This window comes from Biomphalaria glabrata, chromosome 8 (genome assembly GCF_947242115.1).
Source record: "Biomphalaria glabrata chromosome 8, xgBioGlab47.1, whole genome shotgun sequence".
Classification (NCBI taxonomy): Eukaryota; Metazoa; Mollusca; class Gastropoda; family Planorbidae; genus Biomphalaria; species Biomphalaria glabrata.
In genome coordinates this window covers 17,378,279-17,405,254 of record NC_074718.1, presented here as the reverse complement: position 1 = coordinate 17,405,254, position 26,976 = coordinate 17,378,279, and the positions used below count along the sequence as shown (strand labels likewise).

Here is a 26,976-nt window from a genome sequence, read left to right as displayed (position 1 = left end):
ATTAACATTGCGAAAAATAAGAAGTATAAAAATGTTTTTTTTTATTAAATAAATGATGTTATTAAATGTACAGTTATAACTAATAATCGCTTTATAAAACATTATAATCGTGTATGTTTGATATTGTAACTTAAAAATAAATTAATGAAAATAACTAAGTCCTTCACCTTGTCATACGTACACACAAAAACATCTAAGATTAAAAAAACGTACGTTAAAAACATTTACACTAAAATGAACAAGACGCCAAAAAGTCTATAAAAAGAAAATGAATGGAAGGAACAATTATAGGCCAGTAAAAACTATCGCTGTAGAGCCTACTGCTACTGTACCATCATACAATGCTGAAGCTAAAGTTCACTTGTTTTAATATATGCTTATATCGAGTGCATAGAATTCTACATTGCATTAATTCCATTCTATTAGTAATTATTAACTCACTTTATTTTTGCAATGAAATTAAATCATTATACAACTATAGAGTACTTCTTCAAACAATAGAAATCACATTGACCTCGCTACAGTGGCGTAGCTAAAGTATATGATGCCTGGTGCGGTACCTCATCTTAATGCCCCCCCCCCCCCCCCAAAAAAAAAACACTAACTAATTAAAAACATTGCAAAACCTTACTTTTTGTTCAAAATAATATGCATTCATTAATCAAATATTGTTAATTCACTTTTACATAAACATACTTCAAATGAATTTTACACGCTTTCTTGCTGGCAAAAGTATCAATAATTTTATCGAAATCAATTTTTACCACCAGATCTTGTTCAAAGGACAAAATGGCCAAATTAGTGAGTCGTTAATTTGTCATCGTTGATCGCAAATAATTCTTTATCAGTTTAAGTTTGGAAAAACTTCTCTCGCATGTAGCGACGCTTACCGCAATAGTCAAAAATATGCGAATCATGATGACGATATTCGGGACTGAATCATCTAGCTGCTATTTTTTTTGAAGAGCTCAACAGGTCCTTGTTTTGGAAGTGCGGATGCTTCTGATGAAACTGTGACAAACCGTTGAAGCCTCTTTCGCTCCAGCAGAAATTCGTTTTTATCAACGTCTCCAGGAGTACTATCGAGAATGATTTCGACCTGAGGATTCAATAGCTGGGAAGGCGACAAAAATTCATATCTATCTGCTACATCATGAAGTTACTCGAATCGGTTAATTATTTCTTGAACAATTCTGTCCAAGGTAGAATAAATTTCCCTTCGTAGTTCTTCTTTGTATGTAAGTACAGAGTCTTCACTTTTCTCACCAAGCATCTTTTTCTTATGGCCAATACGTTTTTGAGGTTCTGTACTGATTCTCAGATCTGAGCACACGCTTTCGGTAAAGGTAATGCTGACTTCAGCGATGTCCTCTCGATTACTACTTAAAAATGTCTCTAATGTTATTAGTTTGAGTGAGCAGTCTCGAATAGACAATCCTTGTTTTTGAAGGTAGACTTGCGCACCATTAATTTCAGTTAATACTGGAGCCCAAAATCCAAGATAGGTGAGAAAATTAAAAGACTGAATAGCAACCAATAATCCACCTGCTTCATATCTAGTCGATGAATTTTCATCTCTGCTAGTTGATGTCTTCAGAGTTTCTAAACTTTTAGAAAATTTATACCTAACCATCTTGACGGCTTCTCCTCTGGCGCTCCAGCGGGTCTCGACTAAACGTTTAAGGCTAGTTCCGGTTATTTTGATGAGGATATCCCAGCGGTGTGTTGAAGTTGAGAAAAAGAAGTGTGAATGGTCCAGTGTACCAAAAAATGTTACCGAATTGACTTCAGCTTCAGCAGCTCGAATTTCTGCTAAATTAAGAGAAAGGTTTGAGCAGGCAATGAATTGTGCTTTGGGACTGACTTCTAGAATACGTTTTTGGACACCGTAGTTTTGACCTTTCATGACCGCAGCATTATCATAGCCTTGACCCCTGCAGTCCATTATGTCTAAGCCATCCGAACGCAGTTTCTCTAGTATCATCTCAGCGATTCCAGCAGCATGATTGTCCTTTGTGTCGATGAAGTCAGCAAAAGACTCACGAACCTGCATTCCGTCATTATCCATGACTACGCACCGTAAAATTTGGGAAGTTTGAACCAGCTTTGAGATGTCAGGTGTACTGTAAAAAATAATTGAGAAATATTTGGCTAGTTTTACTTACTGTATGATTTGTTTTTAGCGTGATCCCCCAATATTGTAATAAATTCATTTTGTATTTGTGGAGACATGTATGTATTCGGTCTGGAACAAAGCTTAGTTCGAAGCATATGCTCCCTCAAGAGTGGATTGTACTTTGATAGTAATTTTACTAACTCTCCAGGTTTTCTTCTCTTGTATAATCAAATCTTGGGCCTTGTTGTCAATATTGTTCCCTACTCTCAGGCGAACTTCAAGTTCCCTCCAAGAAAGCGACGACTGAATGTGAGCTCTGCTGATCTCATGTTTTTCTGTTTTCGGGGATAACCTCCACCAGTCATTGAATCCATCTTTGGATTTAAATGAAGATTTGGTACTTGATCTTGTTGAGAAGAGTATGCAGAGAAAGCAAAATAAGGATTCTTTTTTTGGCGAATAACACATCCACTTTCTAAGAACTTTCTCGCCGTTTGACATTTGCCGGAAAAACCAAGCCTTTGAAATCTTTCTAGTCTTTTCTTTTGCTGATTCTTGATGTCTATACACCTCTCTGAATTGACTGTCCATACGCTGAACTGTTTCAGAACCTTGAGTGACAAGGTGTATGCGAATATTATCTGTGATGACATCAGGCCTATCTAAATGTCGTTCAGTCTAGAGTTTATTATCCTGCTTTCTGTATTGTTTACACTGTTTAATGGTTCAGCTTCTTCAGTATGAATTTTTGAGGAGTGTATTAAAGGCATGCTTGTGTGCTGTCCTTTAGTCTCTAGAACTTGCGGTATTGAAGTATTTTCTTCTTTTTCATCATTCAGGATGTCGGCCTCATCTTTTTTTTTTCTGGATTCAATGATAACCGTCTCATCTTGCTTTGTTGCTTTTAGTTGTTCTGTTTATTCGTACCAATAACAGCTTGCCTATAGGACTCTGGCAATGATGTGACTTGAAATTGTCTCGATGCTTCTTTAGACTTAAGAAATTTAAGAAACGCACCTCACTGCGGTCAAAGAAACTACTTTATGCGGATGACATTGTCCTCTGGTCAACCGGGAAGAAAGCCGACCAAACACAGGCGGCATTTACAAGCAGACCTCCAAACCATCTCCTCGTATTGTGACAAATGACAGATTCAGAGAAACGTTGCCAAAACAACCTGGTCCCTGTTCAGCCTAGGGATCGACATTCTTAAGGCTCCATTCGAGCTTAAACTCGGTGGGCTGCGACTCCAACGTGAAAACACGCCAAAATATCTCGAGGTAAACATGGACAGAAAGTTGTCAATGTTCCAGCACGTCCAGGAAGTTGAAAGAAAAGCCTCAGAGAAGTTAGCGTTACTAAGAAAGCTGGCCAGCACAAAGTGGGGTGCCAAAGCTGACATGCTACGCACATTGTACTTAGGGGCAGTCAGATCACAAATTGAGTACAGCTATACAGTTCAAGTATATGCTAGTAAAACTGCCCACGAATCACTCGCCCGAGTATAATCACAGGCACTAAGGTTTATTTGTGGCACCTTTCGGACAAGCCCCAACAAACGATGCTGAAATCTTAACAAACGTGTCCCATTTACATTTAAGGAGAGAGGGCGATACTTATTGCCTACGAGCACTACAAAAGGGGCGACTCTAGGCTAGCCACCACAATCTTAGTGCAACAGTGGAGAGAGAGGAACCGCATAAAAATGCGATCGTTCCTCCACATTGCGGCCACTTTGTCAAAATCAGTTGGGCTCTCCACTGATAGAATTCCTATTAGAAGAATTAGTACTTGCCCTCCGTGGAGGAGATTCCGGCCCCACAAATAAACATGTCCCTTATAGGGCAAGAGGGTGCCACCAAGAGGCGATTAACACCTGCCATACTCCAAACTTGGCATCAGCTACATTAGTGTCCTACCTATCAGATGCCATTTTTTGTTATACGGATAAGTCGGTAATGAGGGACGATAGATCTGGGTATGGGGCCCTTATAGTCTACCCAGACCGGACAGAACCAGAGATGCCGATTTCTCCGTCTGAGCTTAAAAGAGTTTTGAGGCGCCAGCCAGACTAGTCAGTCTTGAGCACTGTTCATCATTTTGTTTACGTTACAGTATTACAATTAACTAGTTAGTAAACAAAAAACTCGTAGAAAACAAAGGCTAGCTTATTTAAAAATATTGACATTACAATAGAATTATTTCCAAAATTAAACTATAAAAAATTGTAAAGAAATGAATAAACTAAGACAATTGTTTAGAGCTAGAGTTTAGTAATAAATTTGTAAACTCTATATCTAGATTAAACCAATGGACTAAACAATGAAGTAAAAAAAAAGTTGGCCTATCTTCTTCTTCTTCTTTATATTACAGAGCATCGATCAGTGTAGTAACAACATGTACCGTGTGTCCGAAATAAATCTAGTAAATTAGATACAAACTGTTCTATAGCTTACATTGTATTGAAGAAATAGTCAAGGAGATGAAACAAAATTACGACATGACTAGTTTATAAATCGTTAGTTCATGTTTAAAATACAGTAGTTTATGTTTGTTCGTGTCCATACAATTAGTCGTTTTTACTGAAACGCTCAGGGAAATAGGAAATTAATACACATTGGGGGAATTTTGGTGCCCCTCTCCACTTGGTGCCCTGTGCGGCCCGCACCACCCGCACATTGGTAGCTACGCCACTGCCTCGCAATGCAGTGTGCGTTACAATAAAAATGTCAATACAGAAATTTCCGATATCGCTTTTTTTTTTGTCTCTTAAGAAATGGAATTCCCGAAGATTATTGTAAGACTGTAAATCTTTCTGGAAAAAAACTTAAGACTAAGACTAAGACTAAGACTGCTTTATTGATCCTTACGGAAATTTGTTGTGATTACAAGGACTCGTTTCTCATATAAAGACAACACAACAGAAAAATACACATAAATACAACAGACAACATAAAGAGTTCATTCAGCGACTACAAACAGGTATCTTGGTGCATTTCATGTTCCCTGATCAATGAGTGGCGGTGATAGAGTCTGACCGAGTGAGGTACGAACGAGTTTTTGTACCGCTCCGTTCTTGTTTTGATTGACAGCAGTCGCCCACTTCGCGACGACCTGGCGTAGTTCTGATGGAGCGGATGGCCGTTGTCTTCCAAGATTTTTTCGATTTTTCTTAGGCACGTTTGTTCAAAAAGTTCTTTTTAATGTGGTAATGTTGTGAGTGTAATTTTTGATGCTTTTTTAATGATGTTTTCTAGACGTTGCAACAGTTTAGATGAGGCGTTGCATTGCCAACAACTTATTCCGTATGTTAGCAGATTTTGTACAGTCGCGCCGTAAAATGTCTCAAGGATCTTCTTGTTTAATTTAAAACTGTTGAGTTTGTATAGAAAAAAGATTCGCTGGGCTGTTTTCTTTGTCAGAGTTCGAAGGTGGTCTTTCCATGAAAGCTTGTTGTTGATGATAACGCCTAGATATATAAGGTTCCGTACTTGCCATTTTCAATAATAATAATAATAAAAAAAACTAAGTATGATTTGTGAATTTCCTCTTCAAAAGACTTCTTAAGGCAATTTAATCTAAAAATAGATTTATTCTAAACTCTATGTAAAATATCACTAATGTAGCACTACTTCTAGTATATTATATTTGTTACGTCTTGTGAAAAAGGAAAGGAACACATGCATATTATAACTCTTGTGGTTCCAGCATGGCGCGCTAATGGAAACGTCTGTTAGTGTAAGGAAAACGGTAATAAACCTGGTCCCATTTAGGTTACTTCGGTGAGCTTTTTTTAAAAAATATAATTATCAAAGGTTGCACCAAAGGGGCCTTCATCAGAGACCCGTTGCTGGAGTGGCGGCCCTTACAAGGTTCCTAGCAGTAACAGTCTAGAAATATGAATTTTATATCTAACATAAAAAATCCAAAGAATGTTCACATATAAATTGTGTGTGTTTTGGGGAGGAAATTAGTTTAATACGGCTCATTGGAGGTGAAGCTATTTTATCTCGACTAGCAATAAATAACTATAAAAATAGCTTAAGGTCTAGATCTTTAAATGACGACGTAAGATATGACGCATATTAAGCATTTTCTAAATCGCTAGAACTGGCGTCAATCATTCATGCAATTATATTTAGTCTAACAATAAATAGATAATAATTATTGTTTGCTAAGGTAAAAGAAATCATTGTGCAAAATTTCAACTTGATCCGAGATTGGGTGTAGCAGAAATAACATGCACAAACTTTTTACCAAACAGACAGACAGACAGAGTCAGTTGATAAGAGCTTTTAAAAAGGAGGGGAGGCTTTTAGAAATATAGGCCCTATAGCTTGGGAACAAATAAGCCGGTGTGTAATGCTAGCTGTTTGTTTAAATAATGACATGTTTACAAGCCATGAGGTTGTACGTAATGCGTATCTGGAACAGAATTCTGTCCAAGTGAATTTCTGTAAGTCTGGTGCCAGGCATATCTCAAATAACGTTTCTTCCTCTCTGTAGCAGTAGTTGGATCTTTTAACCAAAAGGTCGGTCTAAACCTAGGATGAAAGCTAATCTGAAATGTTTTTAACAGCCTAATCGTTACAAATGTAATTTGCTGACAAAATTAACATAACGTTTGAAACTCATAACAACTGTGTATTCAAAATATTTAGTTCTCTACTAGAAAAACAATTGACTGTAAATCGTAATTTAATGGTGATGAAAAAAAAGTGATTTCCTCTGCACTCGTGTAAGGCTTAGACTGGCCCTAATGTAGAATAATGAAGGGAGCATTTGTAATTTTGTGAAAAAATTGAAGAACTTTTTTTCAAATATTTTATAATGAATTGTATATTTGACAATTTTTATTTTAGTTACTTTTACAAATTATACTTTTTAATTTTAATAATTGTTAGCATGCATTTTTATGCTTATTTAAAGAAATACAGACCAATAGTTATGAGATATTAATAATTTTGTTAATATTTTCAATCATATATTTATTCATATATAATATTTAAAATAAAATTAATATCATGATAATACTTAATTACATTATATTATAAAATGATTTTGAACATGAGTTAAAAAATATATGGAGAAATGAAATTAATTGATTTATGTTAAGATTCAGAAATGTTAAATTTTATTTTTTTTAATCCTAAAATAAATGTCAAATGTAAATATAAAAAAGGATGACCATGTTGTAAGTTAACTTTTGATCTAACAAGATGAACAAATATCTAGTGATAACCGAATGCACTACCATTTAATCCAGAATGTAAATTTCCACAGTGGATTAGATTATACCACAACCAGTCACCATCATACCCAATACACTGGACATGTGCTCCACTACTTCCTGGACACGTGCAAGTTGTATAAGTAAACCTAGTTCCATCTCCCTCCTCTAGTCTGTCCTTACATTGACCAACACTGACCTGTTTCGAACAACCATGGGGATGTGACACTATAAAGTTTATTCTATGTTTAGATTTAGAGGCGGAGTATCTGGTGAAGACATTTTTCCAGATATTTTCATAAAGTTTACACATTTTCAATAATTTATTGCCAATATTTCTGTCACATGTCACACATTTCAACTCACAACGATCAGAATTGATGTCTTTATCTACAACTCTGACATCGTTAACACTGATCACTGGACTATCGTCTCTGTCATAAAACAATCTTAAGCTAGTCTGGTTTTCCTGAACATCAAAAATCACATGTGTAGCTGTGTACACAGAAAATTCCCACCAGACTTTGCTGGGTGAATTTGAATCTTGACATTTTCTACACCAACACTTTGTGTAGTCAGTATGTCCATGAACTCCATCTTGTATGACTCCATCATGAAACTTATTTACAAACCACACACTTCCACTTCCTCTCCTCCACTTTGGTGAAGTGATCATTTTAACATCTACTCTAACTGTCAGGTCAGCTGTAGCTTTGATGAGCTCAAATAAATCATTATCTTGATGACCTTCGGGTAAATGTTGCAAGGTGAATGTATCAACAGGTATAAACTGTACATGACCTGGATTCTTCTTACAGTTAACAAGATATTTGTGTAGATCATCTTCTCCACCTTCTGACTCCTGAGTTTCATGATCAACTGGAGAAAAGTAAATACAACTGATCTAATAATTAAAACATAATGTGTTAATTCAATCAATAGATATTTATTACATATATCAAGTCTCTTTAATGTCTTGATCTGTTTAGTTAATACATTAATAATACTCAATTTTTACCAATGTGTACAACTTCAGGGAATGATATAAAATTTTAAGAACTCTCGTTCTCTGCAAATATGGCATAATTTCAGATCTATTAATATTGAAAAATATAGAGACAATAACAAAAATGCTGCCCAGGACATTAAATTACTTATAATAAGTTACTTTTATACACATAATATATAAGTCCGCGCTATTTTGTCTTGCGCTATTTTGTTGGGTCACACACAACGTCATATATAAATATTACAACTTTAACAGTTACTTCAAAAATTATTCTATATCTTTAAAAAAAAATACATGATGTTTTCTAGGCGGCGCAACAGTTTAGATGAAGCGTTGCCTTGCCAACAAGTTATTGCGTATGTTAGCAGGTTTTGTATACTCGCGCCATGAAAGAGATAAAACATCACAAAAGACGAAATAAAATAAAAACAAGACAATGTGAAGGTTAAGAACTTAATGAAATAATGTTAGTAAGTCATAGACTGTAACATTAATTAATGTATTATAATATATCCTATGTGTTTCAGACGAAGTGACTTTCAAAAAGTGTTTATCATTCGCATAAAACAAACAAAGTAAAAAGTATGGCAGACAATGGATTCAAACTAGGGACCCCGGTTTGGATGCCAAGCACTTTATCGCTCAGTCACCGCATCTGCATTTTAATTCTTATCCATTTATTTAACAATTGCAGTATGTGTCAAAATATATTATAATAACTTTGAAAAAAAACTTACAGATTGTTCCTTTGAATTTAAAATATATTTATTTGAATTGAATAATAAACAAATAATCATAGATAAAATTATAATACTTTAAAATATGTGTCTTACTTATCAATTTCGACATATTTTAATGATGTTCTCAATACAACTTTTCATTCAATCGATGTCCTACTGCAGACCATTTGTCGTTTGAATCTTAAATGAAAAATTTTTTTTTTAGTTTTAGTTTTTACAAAACTGAATAAATTTGCAGCATACAACACTCTCAAAGTAAAATTCATACGTCTTTATATAATATTTGTTATCTGTAAATGGATTTAATAAGTGAAAAATCAGCTATCATAAAAATTTTTAAAATGGTTATCTACAATGAAAATATTATGTTTTTTTTTAAACATGACATTATCCTCGTGATATCACTCCCAAAAAAAAAATTGATAATTTATCAGCCACACCGAACGGGAAGGAAAAAGTTTATCAGTATGGTTTTTATTTTGATTAGATTCAAATGTATTAACGACTCATGTTAAAAAGTACAACACTATTAAATTGTGATAAAATAGAAAATCTAAGATACTTTCAGATTTATTCAATACTGTGTTTCCTAAATTATCCTAAAGGTTTCTTTAAAGCCCAACTGCAAAAAGTAAATTTCGACGAAGTAGGGATGCTCTACTTATTTTGTTAGTTTCACATTTTATTATAAAGTTTATATCAACTCACTCTGTCTATCTGTCTGGTACAACATTTTTACATATTATTTCTCCAACACTCAATGTCGGCTTGAGCTGAAATTTTGCACAATTATTTATTTTACCTGACAACGCAAGAATCAATAAACAAAAGTTAAGCAATTATTAAATCAACTATTGGTAATAAATTATCTTTTTTTGTAACTCAAATAAGAGAAATATTGTTCTTGACTCAAGTGGTGTTATAAGCTAAATTTGTCGTCCCTCTAAATTGAACTAAATATAACTCTACAATCTTCTCTAGTCATAAGTACTTCACTAGCAAAGTGGTTAGCATGTCGGCCCGAGGAGGCGTGAGCCACGAGTTCTAATTCAGGTCGCTTCCTCTTCTTAAATGCTTTAAAAATCCAGTTACGGTAAAATCCACACAGATATCCGTTTCTTTTTCCCACCCCAGTTTCCTCAACTGGTCCAGACAAGTGATAGGATCATTGCGTACTGAGACAAGTGATAGGATCATTGTGTACTGAGACAAGTGATAGGATCATTGCGTAGTGAGACAAGTGATAGGATCATTGCGTACTGAGACAAGTGATAGGATCATTGCGTAGTGAGACAAGTGATAGGATCATTGCGTAGTGAGACAAGTGATAGGATCATTGCATAATGAGGCAAGTGATAGGATCATTGCGTAGTGAGACAAGTGATAGGATCATTGCGTAGTGAGACAAGTGATAGGATCATTGCGTACTGAGACAAGTGATAGGATCATTGTGTACTGAGGCAAGTGATAGGATCATTGAGTAGTGAGACAAGTGATAGGATCATTGCGTATTGAGACAAGTGATAGGATCATTGCGTACTGAGACAAGTGATAGGATCATTGCATACTGAGACAAGTGATAGAATCATTGTGTACTGAGGCAAGTGATAGGATCATTGCGTAATGAGACAAGTGATAGGATCATTGCGTAATGAGACAAGTGATAGGATCATTGCGTAATGAGACAAGTGATAGGATCATTGCGTAATGAGACAAGTGATAGGATCATTGCGTACTGAGACAAGTGATAGGATCATTGTGTACTGAGGCAAGTGATAGGATCATTGAGTAGTGAGACAAGTGATAGGATCATTGCGTATTGAGACAAGTGATAGGATCATTGCGTACTGAGACAAGTGATAGGATCATTGCATACTGAGACAAGTGATAGAATCATTGTGTACTGAGGCAAGTGATAGGATCATTGCGTAATGAGACAAGTGATAGGATCATTGCGTAATGAGACAAGTGATAGGATCATTGCGTAATGAGACAAGTGATAGGATCATTGCGTAATGAGACAAGTGATAGGATCATTGCGTACTGAGACAAGTGATAGGATCATTGCGTAGTGAGACAAGTGATAGGATCATTGAGTAGTGAGACAAGTGATAGGATCATTGCGTAGTGAGACAAGTGATAGGATCATTGCGTACTGAGACAAGTGATAGGATCATTGCGTACTGAGACAAGTGATAGGATCATTGCGTACTGAGACAAGTGATAGGATCATTGCGTACTGAGACAAGTGATAGGATCATTGCGTACTGAGACAAGTGATAGGATCATTGCGTAATGAGACAAGTGATAGGATCATTGCGTAGTGAGACAAGTGATAGGATCATTGAGTAGTGAGACAAGTGATAGGATCATTGCGTAAAGAGACAAGGGATAGGATCATTGCGTACTGAGACAAGGGATAGGATCATTGCGTACTGAGACAAGGGATAGGATCATTGCGTACTGAGACAAGGGATAGGATCATTGCGTAATGAGACAAGGGATATGATCATTGCGTACTGAGACAAGGGATAGGATCATTGCGTACTGAGACAAGGGATAGGATCATTGCGTAATGAGACAAGGGATAGGATCGTTTGGTATTCGTTAAAATATTTTCCCACTGCTGTATGTGTTATTTGTTGGGTTGCTTGTCCACGTGATGCCGCATATTTTAATTGCCTTCTCTATTTTAAGGTTAAAGGGGATGTTTAAGGGGATTTCCCACCTGCCCAATCCCATAATACAAGATTTATTTATGTTGATTTTTGACCCGCTTGCCCTCCCAAATTGAATAAACTTATCTATGATTGCGGCTATGTCTTTTTCTGAAAAGGGAAAAAGGGTGGTGTCATCAGCGTATGCTTTAACTTTAACTACGGGAGTGGGGCCTGGGATTTTTATCCCCGTGATTCCACTATCTAGCCTGATGGTTTCTAAAAGGGGTTCTAGGCAAAGGGTGTATAAAAAGGGAGAAAGGGGACACCCTTGTCTAACAGATCTTCTAATAGGGATACTGCCACTAAGGGTTTGGTTTATTATGAGTTTGCTTGTGGCATCAGTGTAAACTAGCTTTATGTATTTCTTCATTCTTCCATCTGTCTTCGTCTTGTCTAGTATTTTGAAAAGGTAATCATGGTCTATTCTGTCAAAGGCTTTTTCCTGGTCAATAGAAAAGAGGGCTGCTTTCAAGTCTTTGTCTTTACAGTAATATATAATGTCTCTTAAAAAATGGTTAACTTCGTCGATGTTTTTGTCTGGGTTGCTACAGTATTGGTCCTGTCCTATTAAGTGTGGTATGAGGGGTTTTAGTCTTAAAAAAATCATTTTCGTCAGGAGTTTGTAGTCGGTGTTTAGAAGTGAGATCGGTCGAAAGTCGCTAGGTGAGGTGTTGTTTTCTTGTTTTTTTGGTAGAAGTGTAATGTATGCTAAGTTGAAATCTCTAGGTAACTGTTCTGTCACTAACATGTCGCTGTATAGATTTAATAGTAGGGGTCCTATTTGGGGAAAAAAGGCTTTGTAAAATTCAAACGTCAGACCGTCTGGGCCAGGGTTTTGTTGTTTTGTGTTGTATCTAAAGCAGCCCTCAGTTCGTCTAGCGTAAAGGGAGCGTCTGTCTCTATCTGTTCTGTCATTGGTATTTCTTTGCAGTTCTGTAAAAATACTTTTTGTGCGTTGTCGTCCGTCTGTTCCTTGTCATACAAATTAGTAAAGTGTTTCGTAAATGTGTCTGTTATTTTGTCCAGGTCGTGTATAGTTTCTCCTTTACTATCAACAATGTTGTCAATAGTTTTGTCAATTTGAATGTTTTGTTCTGCTGATAAAAAAAGTTTGTTAGGCCTTTCGGTTATTTTTTTACTTTTGCACCTCAATTCCGCTCCTTTGTATTGATAGTTAAATAGTTCTTCTAGTTGTGTTAGTATATGTGTTTTGGCTGCTTCGTCTTCTTCGTGTGTTAGTAAATTTTTAAGTCTTTCCTCTTCTTTTTCCTTTTTGAGTTAATTAGTGTGGCCAGTATTTGGCTTTGCTGCTTAATGGAGCTTTTAATTAGCGTCCATATTTGTGTGACTTTGAAATGGGGTGTGTTTGAGTCATGTAAGATATTTTTGAGGAGGTTTGCGATTGTTTTTAAATAGAGCGGGTCATTTAGGAGGTCATTGTTAAGTTTCCATATCGGTGTTTTTTGTTTTTTCTTTTTTAGTTTTGGGTTCAGCAGTTCCACTAAAACTCATTTGTTGTCTGTATATTGTAACGTCTCTACGAGATGTGTTACACTTTTTGTTTCGCACGCCCTTGGCACATACACTCTATCTATCCGTGTTTCTATTTGGTGTGCCTTGTCCCTGAACGTGGTGACCCGGCCCGTGACCTCTACTTCTCTATAGGCATCTACTAACCGGAAAGCCTTGATGACTCCCCCCAAAAAGTCATGCGTTTTAATTGTTACATGAGGAGTAGGACCCTCTGTGTTTGTGTTTTGCTTGTCTAATTGGAAATCAATGTAATTTAAATCACCCCCTACTATCAAATTTTCTCCTGCGTACTGAGTGTGTAGAATGTCACTTAGCATTCCAAAAAACTCGTGTTTCTCTTTTTTTTTGAGCGGGTGCATAAATGTTGACTAACGTGTATGTGTGTTTTTGTGAGCTTGTCCTAATTATTACTATCCTCCCGCTATTGTCTTGATATGAGTGTGTGGTTGAAAACCTATTGGATGTTTGTAAAATGGCTGTCCCTCGTGGCTTTCTACCTAAACTAAAATAACCCTCCTGGAGGCCCATAAGAGACACTGCTTTTTTGGCCTTGTACTCTAACTGTGTGTTGGTCTCTTGCAGAAAGATAAAATCTGGCTTGTATTTCCTTGTGAGGTGTGCTATGTATGTGTGTTTATTGTTAAGCCCTCTGATGTTGAGTGTCAAAATTTTGATGTCTGCCATGAGTGTGTGAGATTGGTTTGCGTGTTTGTTATTCTATTGTGTGTGTGTGCGTTTTATCTTTAAGAGTTGCTTTGTTGTTTATGTGTTTGAATGTGTTAGGGTCCTCGCCCTCATCTATGACTAGCACTGACGGGGAGTCTGGAAAGTTCAGCTCGAGCTTGAACTGTTCTTCCTCTCTTTTCTCCTCCTCTACCCGGGGATGCTCGTTTAGATCCTCTGATGAGGAAGAGAGAGAGAGGGCCCTCTTTCTTGTTATTTTGGTTGGGGTGGTGGCTGCTGAACTTGCCCCTCCGGATGTTTTAATTTTTTTTACTTTGCTTAGATTTGTTTTCAGGGCTGTTAGGTGGGGGGAGACCACTTGGAGTAGCTCCCATAGCTTCTATTTGTTTTTTCCCCCTCCTTTGCTGCTTTAAAACATTGTAAAGCCATCTTTTTTTAGCTGTTGATCAATCTTGGATTGCTTTTTCTCTCCCTTCCCTTTAAGGGCCATGGCATAGGAGATTTTCCCTCCTACCTCCTTTGCACCTTCTGTGGGGTTTTGGTCCCGTCTGGGGTTCGCCCTATTTGGACACTGGTTTGACCAGTGCTGATCCTGTCCGCAATGCCAGCACTGTTGTCTACGTCCCGGGATGGTCACGAGGACCTTGTAGGTCCTCGGATCGTCCTCATATCGTAACTGAATATAATGTTTGCGGAGTTTGATCCAAGCCGCCCACTTATCTGAGTTGCCTAGCTTGATTGGCTCTATCTTGGAGCCTTCTTCTGCAAAGGCTCCAAAGATTTCTCCTATCTTTGATTTGTTTATGGTTGGTGCTACCCAGTGAAGGGTAACCCTGATTTTTTCGTCTTCTAAGGTACAGACATCTACCTTGAAGTCCTTATCATTCCCGAATGATTTCCCTAGTATACGGGTTCTCGGGCGGATGTTGGGACCAGGAACCAGACAAAGGGGTTCTCGAAGCGATAGAGAGAACTCACTTCGTCCGGTGTTAGTTTCAGGCACTCTATTAGGCTCGCCATAGTGGCCTTAACAGCCCCTTGGCCTGACAGCTTTAGAAGCAAGGTACCTGAGGCGTGGACAAGTCCACCATCCAGGTCCTTTTTTTCAATAAAAAATGTCTTAACTGACATTTTTACAAGGGTTTATCACAAGTACAGAGACAGAAAAGAGACGATAACTACACTACAAACTACACAGTACTTTACTACACAACCCTCGCGCCGTCCACTCTAAACAGTAACACACAAAAATCCGCAGAATCACAAAAAAACCCACAGAAACACAAGTAATCCACAGAAATAGATCCTCAAGTGTTAGCTACTTAATCAATCTACTATTCTTTTTTTTTTTTTTTTTTTTTTTTTCAAGAAATTACAATTCATTTAATATCTACTAATTTGTAGTCATTTTCAAAAAATTAAAAACAAAACATGAGTGGTCAACAAATTACAATTCATTTAATTTCTACTAATTTGTAGTCATTTTCAAAAATTAAAATAAAATAATAGTGGTCAAGAAATTACAATTCATTTAATTTTTACTAATTTGTAGTCATTTTCAAAAAAAAAAAAAAAAAAAAATAAAAATAAAACAATAGTGGTCAAGAAATTACAATTCATTTAATATCTACTAATTTGTAGTCATTTTCAAAAAGTAAAAATAAAACAATAGTGGTCAAGAAATTACAATTCATTTAATATCTACTAATTTGTAGTCATTTTCAAAAAATTAAAAACAAAACATGAGTGGTCAACAAATTGCAATTCATTTAATTTCTACTAATTTGTAGTCATTTTCAAAAATTAAAATAAAACAATAGTGGTCAAGAAATTACACTTCATTTAATATCCACTAGTTGACAACGCCTTCAATTGTAGTCAAACTGAATTTAAGTTATCTTATCTTGTAGACATTTTCCAAAAAAAATTAAACGAAACAAAGGGAAATCTGTAGTGTGATTGTATCCAATTAGTTTATGTTTCCTTTTAAGCACTTGGCATTGTCATTGTCACTTTATGGTTAAAGGGGACATAATGTATTGCTCTTGGTGGTAGTACGAAGAGGAAAAAGTGACTGATTTCATCCTAAGCCTCCATTCTGTCTCGTCAAATAGTATTTTAGACATATAATAATATTTAATTTTACACAACAGAACAATATCTTTTCTATAAAGTAATACAGAGAGAAAGGACTTCCTTGATAAGTGGCCTCAGTATTTTTGCTTTAACAGTAACAATCTTCTACATAAATGAGTTTATTAACAAAGCTGCACAGCAACATTAACAATCTTTCCTGAAATTGACTTTGTAGCAATGCTATGTTCCCAGGTAGTAGCAAGTAATTAGGCAAGGCAAGCTAATATAGGTTTTATACAGCTGCCTTGTATATTTAAAAAGACTGATCAGGGAACAGGTTAATCCCTCTCACGACAATTTTTAAAGGTCTCCTTGAGATGTAAGAGGGCTACTCTAGCATCATCAAGGTGGCCCTTGGGTCTGTTAGAATCGTTCTGGGATAGTTAACCAAGCAAAGGTGCTGCTGTATCACAATTGTTCAGGGTTCTGTTAGGGTCATGTGTAAATTATTTCAGGATAGGGGTGTCGATTAAGGATTCTTTTTTCTCTCATTACGAGGGGTTTAAAAAAAAAAAAAAAAAAAAAAAAAAAAAAAATTGATAAATAAATAAAAAATAGTTAATTTGTCTTAAACTATTACATTATTCATAAAAGATTCTTGACTTTCAATTGTCTGCCCTTGTCTATATTCTTTAGTATTATTGGTTTTGGTTATTTTTGTTTCTAGTCTCTTCGCAGGCTCCATTCAGTTGCGTCTTGTTTTCTTGTTCCTTTGTTTCCTAGTATGTCTAGGATGAGGCTGCCGCTAAGATATAGACATTGTCATAGAGTTCTTGTAACGTTTCCACGGGCTTGTCGTGTTCTGTGAGTGTTGTACAGACACACTTGATGTTGACTTGTGACATGCTCTCCGATCATGTGATCAAAGAGGACGTAACCGCGAGGGAGAAATAATTCTTCAAAAGTGTTGACTTCCCTTTAAAAGACAGTTTCTTTGTAGTTTTCCATAGATAAATAAAGTTCAATTTGATTCCTATCCCGCATCTCTTAGCCCAAACTCTCTTTAACCCAGGTACATACACACTCTCACACACTCGCATAACCTCTTAAACTAACTGACATAATACAAATAGAGTAACTTTACAGATTGATTACAGTTTACAGTATTTAGATTTTTATCTCTGAGGTCTGACAATTTAGTCAAGGGCAATAAATTATACAATAATTACAATTCCTATCTAACCAGTATAATTATCAATTCTATGTTCAATTATTTTTCTAAATATTAACTCTAGATTATAAGGATTTAAAGATACATTGTTATTAACAACTTTAATTCTACTGTGCCACACAAGACTTCTGTATTCACTCACTATTATTAGATTAAATTTATGAATCATCTTACTTTTGATTTTAGGCAATTTATTTAAAACAATAGCTAGGTTAAGGTTAACATTGGTGTTACAGTTTGCCTCTAGTAGGACTTTCATAGTGCATCTAACATTATCAAATATTTTACATTTTAAAAACATATGGCTTTCATTGTTACCATTATCTGTGTGACATAAAACACATGTGTGTACATTTCTTTTCTTACTTCCTACAGGGGTCATCCCGAAGATTAGTCTGTATGTTATTTCTCTGGCTTTGGGTGTAATGTGTTTGCTGTGTAGATTTATAAAAGTGTCTCTGAAATCTATTACACCTAACTCTCTACTCCATTTGATCCTATTGAATAATCTTTCTTGTAACTGTTTCTTAAGTGTTGTATATGTGTCTTTTAATTGACTGTGTATTAGATGTTCATTGCCGGGGAGTATTCTTGATATGGATCTGTAAAATGGATGTGTGTTTGTACCAAAGTGGTGTGGGGTGTCATTTTTTATTGGAATTATTTTATTTAACCTTAAGCCGTAGTAGTATATTGTTAATAAAAGTTGGTGGAGGTTCTGTGATGTTTGCTAAATAAACTATCTTCGGGATGACCAGGTTGTTTACTAGTATTGCTCTACCAAATATAGTAGTTGCTGTATAATGAAATCTTTTAAGTGTGTTTTTGGTTTTGTTTAAAATATTTTCCCACTGCTGTGTGTGGTAATATGTTGGGTTGCTTGTCCACGTGATGCCGCATATTTTAATTGCCTTCTCTATTTTAAGGTTAAAGGGGATGTTTAAGGGGATTTCCCACCTGCCCAATCCCATAATACAAGATTTATTTATGTTGATTTTTGACCCGCTTGCCCTCCCAAATTGAATAAACTTATCTATGATTGCGGCTATGTCTTTTTCTGAGGAGGGAAAAAGGGTGGTGTCATCAGCGTATGCTTTAACTTTAACTACGGGCGTGGGGCCTGGGATTTTTATCCCCGTGATTCCACTATCTAGCCTGATGGTTTCTAAAAGGGGTTCTAGACAAAGGGTGTATAAAAAGGGAGAAAGGGGACACCCTTGTCTAACAGATCTTCTAATAGGGATACTGCCACTAAGGGTTTGGTTTATTATGAGTTTGCTTGTGGCATCAGTGTAAACTAGCTTTATGTATTTCTTCATTCTTCCATCTATCTTCGTCTTGTCTAGTATTTTGAAAAGGTAATCATGGTCTATTCTGTCAAAGGCCTTTTCCTGGTCAATAGAAAGGAGGGCTGCTTTCAAGTCTTTGTCTTTACAGAAATATATAATGTCTCTTAAAAAATGGTTAAGTTCGTCGATGTTTTTGTCTGGGTTGCTACAGTATTGGTCCTGTCCTATTAAGTGTGGTATGAGGGGTTTTAGTCTTAAAAAAATCATTTTCGTCAGGAGTTTGTAGTCGGTGTTTAGAAGTGAGATCGGTCGAAAGTCGCTAGGTGAGGTGTTGTTTTCTTGTTTTTTTGGTAGAAGTGTGATGTATGCTAAGTTGAAATCTCTAGGTAACTGTTCTGTCACTAACATGTCGCTGTATAGATTTAATAGTAGGGGTCCTATTTGGGGAAAAAAGGCTTTGTAAAATTCAAACGTCAGACCGTCTGGGCCAGGGGATTTGTTGTTTTGTGTTGTATCTAAAGCAGCCCTCAGTTCGTCTAGCGTAAAGGGAGCGTCTGTCTCTATCTGTTCTGTAATTGGTATTTCTTTGCAGTTCTGTAAAAATAATTTTTGTGCGTTGTCGTCCGTCTGTTCCTTGTCATACAAATTAGTAAAGTGTTTCGTAAATGTGTCTGTTATTTTGTCCAGGTCGTGTATAATTTCTCCTTTACTATCAACAATGTTGTCAATAGTTCTGTCAATTTGAATGTTTTGTTCTGCTGATAAAAAAAGTTTGTTAGGCCCTTCGGTTATTTTTTTACTTTTGCACCTCAATTCCGCTCCTTTGTATTGATAGTTAAATAGTTCTTCTAGTTGTGTTAGTATATGTGTTTTGGCTGCTTCGTCTTCTTCGTGTGTTAGTAAACTTTTAAGTCTTTCCTCTTCTTTTTTCCTTTTTCAGTTAACTAGTGTGGCCAGTATTTGGCTTTGCTGCTTAATGGAGCTTTTAATTAGCGTCCATATTTGTGTCACTTTGAAATGGGGCGTGTTTGAGTCATGTATTATATTTTTGAGGAGGTTTGCGATTGTTTTTAAATAGAGCGGGTCTTTTAGGAGGTCGTTGTTAAATTTCCAGATCGGTGTTTTTTGTTTTTTCTTTTTTAGTTTTGGGTTCAGCAGTTCCACTAAGACTCCTTTGTGGTCTGTATATTGTAACGTCTCTATGAGATGTGTTACACTTTTTGTTTCGCACGCCCTTGGCACATACACTCTATCTATCCGTGTTTCTATTTGGTGTGCCTTGTCCCTGAACGTGGTGACCCGGCCCGTGACCTCTACTTCTCTATAGGCATCTACTAACCGGAAAGCCTTGATGACTCCCCCCAAAAAGTCATGCGTTTTAATTGTTACACGAGGAGCAGGACCCTCTGTGTTTGTGTTTTGCTTGTCTAATTGGGAATCAATGTAATTTAAATCACCCCCTACTATCAAATTTTCTCCTGCGTACTGAGTGTGTAGAATGTCACTTAGCATTCCAAAAAACTCGTGTTTTTCTTTTTTTTGAGCGGGTGCATAAATGTTGACTAACGTGTATGTGTGTTTTTGTGAGCTTGTCCTAATTATTACTATCCTTCCGCTATTGTCTTGATATGAGTGTGTGATTAAAAACCTATTGGATGTTTGTAAAATGGCTGTCCCTCGTGGCTTTCTACCTAAACTAAAATAACCCTCCCGGAGGCCCATAAGAGAGACTGCTTTTTTGGCCTTGTACTCTAACTGTGTGTTGGTCTCTTGCAGAAAGATAAAGTCTGGCTTGTATTTCCTTGTGAGGTGTGCTATGTATGTGTGTTTATTGTTAAGCCCTCTGATATTGAGTGTCAAAATTTTGATGTCTGCCATGAGTGTGTGAGATTGGTTTGCGTGTTTGTTATTCTATTGTATGTGTATGCGTTTTATCTTTAAGAGTTGCTATGTTGTTTATGTGTTTGAATGTGTGTTAGGGTCCTCGCCCTCATCTATGACTAGCACTGACGGGGAGTCTGGAAAGTTCAGCTCGAGCTTGAACTGTTCTTCCTCTCTTTTCTCCTCTTCTACCCGGGGATCCTCGTTTAGATCCTCTGATGAGGAAGAGAGAGAGAGGGCCCTCTTTCTTGTTATTTTGGTTGGGGTGGTGGGTGCTGAACTTGCCCCTCCGGATGTTTTAATTTTTTTACTTTGCTTAGATTTGTTTTCAGGGCTGTTAGGTGGGGGGAGACCACTTGGAGTAGCTCCCATAGCTTCTATTTGTTTTTTTCCCCCTCCTTTGCTGCTTTCAACCATTGTGAAGCCATCTTTTTTTTGCTGTTGATCAATCTCGGATTGCTTTTTCTCTCCCTCCCCTTTAAGGGCCATGGCATAGGAGATTTTCCCTCCTACCTCCTTTGCACCTTCTGTGGAGTTTTGGTCCCGTCTGGGGTTCGCCCTATTTGGACACTGGTTTGACCAGTGCTGGTCCTGTCCGCAATGCCAGCACTGTTGTCTACGTCCCGGGATGGTCACGAGGACCTTGTAGGTCCTCGGATCGTCCTCATATCGTAACTGAATATAATGGGGGAGTTCAGTCTGTTTGCGGAGTTTGATCCAAGCCGCCCACTTATCTGAGTTGCCTAGCTTGATTGGCTCTATCTTGGAGCCTTCTTCTGCAAAGGCTCCAAAGATTTCTCCTATCTTTGATTTGTTTATGGTTGGTGCTACCCAGTGAAGGGTAACCCTGATTTTTTCGTCTTCTAAGGTACAGACATCTACCTTGAAGTCCTTATCATTCCCGAATGATTTCCCTAGTATACGGGTTCTCACTCGGGCGGATGTTGGGACCAGGAACCAGACAAAGGGGTTCTCGAAGCGATAGAGAGAACTCACTTCGTCCGGTGTTAGTTTCAGGCACTCTATTAGGCTCGCCATAGTGGCCTTAACAGCCCCTTGGCCTGACAGCTTTAGAAGCAAGGTACCTGGGGAGTGGACAAGTCCACCATCCAGGTCCTTTTTTTCAATAAAAAATGTCTTAACTGACATTTTTACAAGGGTTTATCACAAGTACAGAGACAGAAAAGAGACGATAACTACACTACAAACTACACAATACTTTACTACACAACCCTCGCGCCGTCCACTCTAAACAGTAACACACAAAAATCCACAGAATCACAAAATAAACCACAGAAACACAAATAATCCACAGAATTAATCCTCAAGTGTTAGCTACTTAATCAATCTACTATTCGAATGCTCAAAAATATAATAAATTCGGGCAATAATATAAATGTTATGGAAAATGAAGTTTATAAGATTACTATTTGTTTTAAATTAGGTCTAACTTATAATGCATACTAATAAGCTTTTTCTCTTTAAAAAAATACTTGCATAACTGATTTTAAAAATTAGATTTTTTGCTTTCAGAAAAAAAAAAGTAGCCGTTGCATCAGAACTTTGAATGGTCTAAAATATTGGGATGTCCGAATTTCAATATCTTTCCTAGTTTACGAGATCTAAACGGGACGGACGGACAGACGGACAGAAATTTCACACAAAACTAATAGCGTCTTTTCCCCTTTCGGGGCCGCTAAAAAAGCATCGCATATCACTCGAATACAGCTACCATCTCGAAGAGCTTTTTAATGAAAGATGCCTTTCCAAAACACTCTCGATTCTTAATGACAACCTGCACCCATTAAACCACTGTTACATAAGAACTAAACGAAGCAGTCGTCTGCTTTCTATTAGGACTAAAATAGAAATATTTAAAAACTCCCTTATCCCACTTTCGGTCAGAGTGTTACAAGATCAAATGTCGTCATCGAGAAGTACATAGAAATCAAATTCATAAACCGCTGGTTGTGAATGTGTATGTGTTTCGTGTGTCAATGTTGCTCGAATTTTTCATCTATACTGTTATTGTACAGTAGTTACGCTGATGTTGTCAAATGTAGTCAAATTGAATTTCCATTTGATTGGATCAATAAAATTATCTTATCTTAAAGAAATTACTAACAAACCAAATATAAGAGCAAAGCAAGATATATATAGTCTTATTTAGGGATAAGCAATGGAGGCCATAAGTTTTATTGGTTAAGATACAATGTAAGTATGGTCAAGGGGATAATAAAAATAATCATTGAGTCAGTTGCTACCCTATGTCCAGTGGGAATACTAAATGTATAAGTCTATTCATCATCGTGTTGAACATAGGAGAGGATGAACGTCAGCGTTAATAGTGAACTTTATGGAAAGTGTAGAGACAAATCACACGTGATCTAAGGGCTGACTAGCATGGCGAAGTGACTAGCATGGCAAAGTGACTAGCATGGCAAGGTGACTAACATGGCAAAGTGACTAGCATGACAAGGTGACTAGCATGGCAAAGTGACTAGCATGACAAAGTGACTAGCATGGCAAGGTGACTAGCATGGCAAAGTGACTAGCATGGCAAGGTGACTAGCATGGCAAAGTGACTAGCATGGCAAGGTGACTAGCATGGCAAAGTGACTAGCATGGCAAGGTGAATAGCATGGCAAAGTGACTAGCATGGCAATGTGACTAGCATGACAAAGTGACTAGCATGGCAAGGTGACTAGCAAGGACTGAGTAGCCGAGTGTCTAGTTGACAAGAGGTTTAAGAGTTGTCAACTAACCATGTGAGGTTTCCAACTACTAAGTCATCTATAAACATAATTAAAATATACAGGTATGACGGTGAACATATAATACAAGCAACGCATCATCGAGATTATTCATAGAATAAAACCCAGAATCACACGAGATATCAAAAATAATGCAGTAAATAAATGAGCTCTGACTTTTTTTTAAATCCGCGAAATAATTTACGATATTCGAAATGCAAAGTACTGAGTCTGAAGGAACACAGAATTTAGTCTCCAGTTTATACTTCCCGTCTCTAGACCCCGTCACCTCACCTTTCTGTCATAACAAGGAGATATGGGATGCTAAAATTAATTTATTTTATTTTTAAAAATTCAAAAAGTAATACCCAAATTGACCTTATCTTTAGTATGATTATTATATTATTTGAATATATACTGAATTAATGTAAATTAGTAGTTGGTAAAAATGTATCAATTATTTGTTTTATAACTCTTTAAAGTTAGGCAGCCCATATTACCTCGCCTTAAAAGTATCAAAAGGAATCCGCTTTCTGACATGGAGCGATTGTCATTCATATATTAAGTCTTTATGTTACTTTTACATAAAAAATACAATATTTCCTTCCCTTTAACCACAAATCAACATAACCAAATTTTCTCAAAATGACAATGCTATGTTGTAAAAAAAAATAGATTTTTTTTCAAATCTGTACAATTTAAACTAAACAAATAACTTATATATTTATAATACTATTCATAATGCCATACTTGGACATATATCCAAATCATTGACTATTTATTAATTAATTAATTATTATTCTGTTTATTAATGAGACAATGTCAGACTAGAAGAAATACTTTATTCATCTTTAAATACTAGAAACACAGGTTAAACAAATTAGGTATATCATTTGAAAGGCAACGTCACAACCCATATTCACAACTATAACTACCATCAATATGTATTTTTTTTTTATTATTTATATTAATATATGGGACTATAACTAAAGTTTCCTCTCCATACCTCGTTATCTATAGGGCAGATGATGTAAAGGTCATTTGTTTCTAAGGCCCACGGTTAAAGAGGATATCATGTGGCCAGCACAACGACCAACTACCTTTATTTTTTTCCCCAACTAATGTCATATAAAAATAAGAGCAGGGTGGATTTAGAGGCTCTCAAAGATCAAGAAATTAAAAATATCCCAGTCTTCACCAGGATTCAAAGCCAGGTCCAAAGTTGTGAAGCCAGGTGCTTTACCGCTCATATTTGACATGATTTCTAAAGGAAGTTGTGTAACCAATGATCTAAACACGAAGAATGAAATCATTTGTCTGTTTAACACCACAATCTTTTTTTCAAAACAATTGTGTTTATCTGCTCATTCTTTACACGCTTACGTCAGTCTACCAATATTCGCACAGCTTTTAATAACACACAAACCAAATAACCATGTCTCATAGCCTAGTCTACAAATAGATATGATTTTAGGGAACATTTTTCAGCTATCTTTTCTATTTTCTAGTAAAATCTTGACTTTTTTACGTGGTATTTTTTATTGTGACATTATTTTTTCACGACAGTAAACTATTGTAGACGTGCACAGAGAGGTAAATATTAGATTAATTATATTTTAATTATTCACTAATGATTTAGAAAAGGTAACGCTAAAATTTTAGGCTAAATTCAAAACATTAAAGTTATTAGGTGGACAAAAAATTATGCTACATTAAAGTTGGGCAAGATAAATATTAGAAATATATCAATGACATCATTTTTTTGTTATGCGACTGTATTAGCTCGTCGTGTGAACATCTTTAAGCTAGGGAGCCTAAGATAAAAATCATCCCCAGAGCTTTTAAGTTCCCGCACTTTTTCATTTTAACACTTACTCAACACACATGCACATACAGTCTTAACTTTACAAACAGTCCAACTTTAAATTACATAAGCATGAAATAGAAGCTTGTTGTAGTGTAAATGAGTTGTTTATTTTCTGCGTGCGTCCAGCGTGACGAAAGGTCATGTCCAGTGTGTGTGTGTGTAGTCATAGTAGTTAAGCAATGTCGTGCGAGATGTGCTTGTCTCGTCCACTGTCTACTGCTATCTTGTCCAATAAAGCTATGGTATTGGTATTCTATTATTCCAATACAATTATTTACAATTTACAATAATAATTTAACTAAGGTAAAATAATTTCATAAACCTCTATGTTTTTTTTTTCTTTTTCCGTGGGGGGGGGGGGGGGGGGGGTATGATCTTGTTTAATAAAGAAAAAAAATGATTGTAAGAAATAAGAAATCTTAACACATTGCCAATATGGGACAATAAAGCATTGATTGTGTTGTCTCTTCTCTCAGGCATAGGCTGATAAGAACTTTTAATCACGTCTTTATGTATAAAGTAGAAAAGGACATTTAAAACAAGTTTGTATTAAAACGTAGGATAAAGTGCGAGAAGTGAGACCTACTGGAAATACAAGGGCGCATATAACATTTGCGTAAATCATAGACCTAAATCTTTTATATCTAGACTGGACATGGAAATCTTTTAAAACTACACAAAATGTCTTGAAATTTTTTTTTTAAAGTTGAAACAAGGCGTTGTTTTGTAAGGTAGTTTTAAGAGGTAATTTTCCCCCACCCTAATCTATGTAGCATATAATTTAATTTTTAGATCTAGATCTAGTAATCTTCTTATACTATAAAGTAGAAAGTAAGGCGTATGTATGTATGTTACGAATGGAAATCAAAACCGTTTGATCAATCTTGATAAAACTTGGCAGAAATGTTCCTTGGGTACTAACTAAGACCGTAGTGTATGTAATGTGGCACTAAAACAAACTTAAGACCCTCAAAAAAAAAGTTGACCAACTCTATGAAAGTAATGTATCTTTTAAATCTAGGTCACAGAGCCATGTCTAGGCCTACATGAGATAAGACGGAGAGGTCACGCATGCGCAGAGATGAAAATGTCTAGGTCTAAATAAGCTCTCATTCAAGAAAACATAATTTTGTACTTTTACACATGAACATACAAATTAGTGTTGTTGATGGTCTATTTTGTTGATGAGTCTATCTATGTTACTGGTGCATGCGAGTCCATATGACACAACAACAGAATGAATCAAGAATATACTTAATAACGCAGGCTGATAACTTCAACAATTTAATAAACAATAAAAAGGGCACAGTCCTCTGTCGTCGCTAGCCTAGCGTCGTCCTCTTAGGCGTCTTGTCCGTTATTCTTCTTGTTCATCAACCTACTCTGTTCTTACTCGTCACATTACTTAGGAAAAACCCGATTCACATCAACTTCTACGCATCTTGTGTCATTACATATTTCCTCCCCCCTTTATAAAAAAAAAAATTTTGTCAATTTTTTTTTTTTTTCAGTCTAAAACACTATCCCTACTGTCATGTCTGTACAATATATATGGCCAAAATTTAGGGGAAAGACAAAACAAACATATATCTTGATCTTGATGGACATCATCATGTTTCCCATCTTCATCAGTTCCCTGGTGAAATTGTCCATGTTCCTATGTCACAAAGTTCACACTGTAGTTAAATGTTGACACCAAGAAAACAATACAGTTCCAATACAGTTATTAGTAAGAAAATATCTGGTATGCGGTGTTCTAATCATCACTCATTGACGATAAAATAGTATAGTACAGTGTAATAGTTTCACCAACCAATAGTACTAAGTCCATCAAGACATGTATACAG

General features: G+C 36.2%; 2 protein-coding genes across 3 annotated transcripts in view; one reads left to right on the top strand and one right to left on the bottom strand.

Annotated features, from left to right (window-relative positions):
* The first annotated feature begins 4,852 nt into the window (after positions 1 to 4,852).
* The window catches only part of LOC106074118 (uncharacterized), a 47,999-nt gene continuing 25,875 nt past the window's right edge, over positions 4,853 to 26,976 (top strand). Inside the window, exon 1 of one of the 2 annotated variants that reach the window (XM_056039275.1) lies at positions 4,853 to 5,098. The gene's annotated coding sequence lies outside the window, so the exon portion shown is untranslated. Of the gene's footprint in view, positions 5,099 to 24,781; positions 24,856 to 26,976 lie in introns of those variants that run through there. The other variant, XM_056039274.1, reaches the window with a different exon arrangement.
* On the bottom strand, positions 5,092 to 9,362 carry LOC106053723 (uncharacterized). The gene is made up of 2 exons (XM_013209323.2): positions 9,189 to 9,362; positions 5,092 to 8,225 (listed from the first exon to the last, which is right to left on the bottom strand). Exons 1-2 carry the CDS (start codon positions 9,202 to 9,204, stop codon positions 7,348 to 7,350), a joined length of 894 nt encoding a protein of 297 aa, XP_013064777.2. The 5' UTR covers positions 9,205 to 9,362; the 3' UTR covers positions 5,092 to 7,347.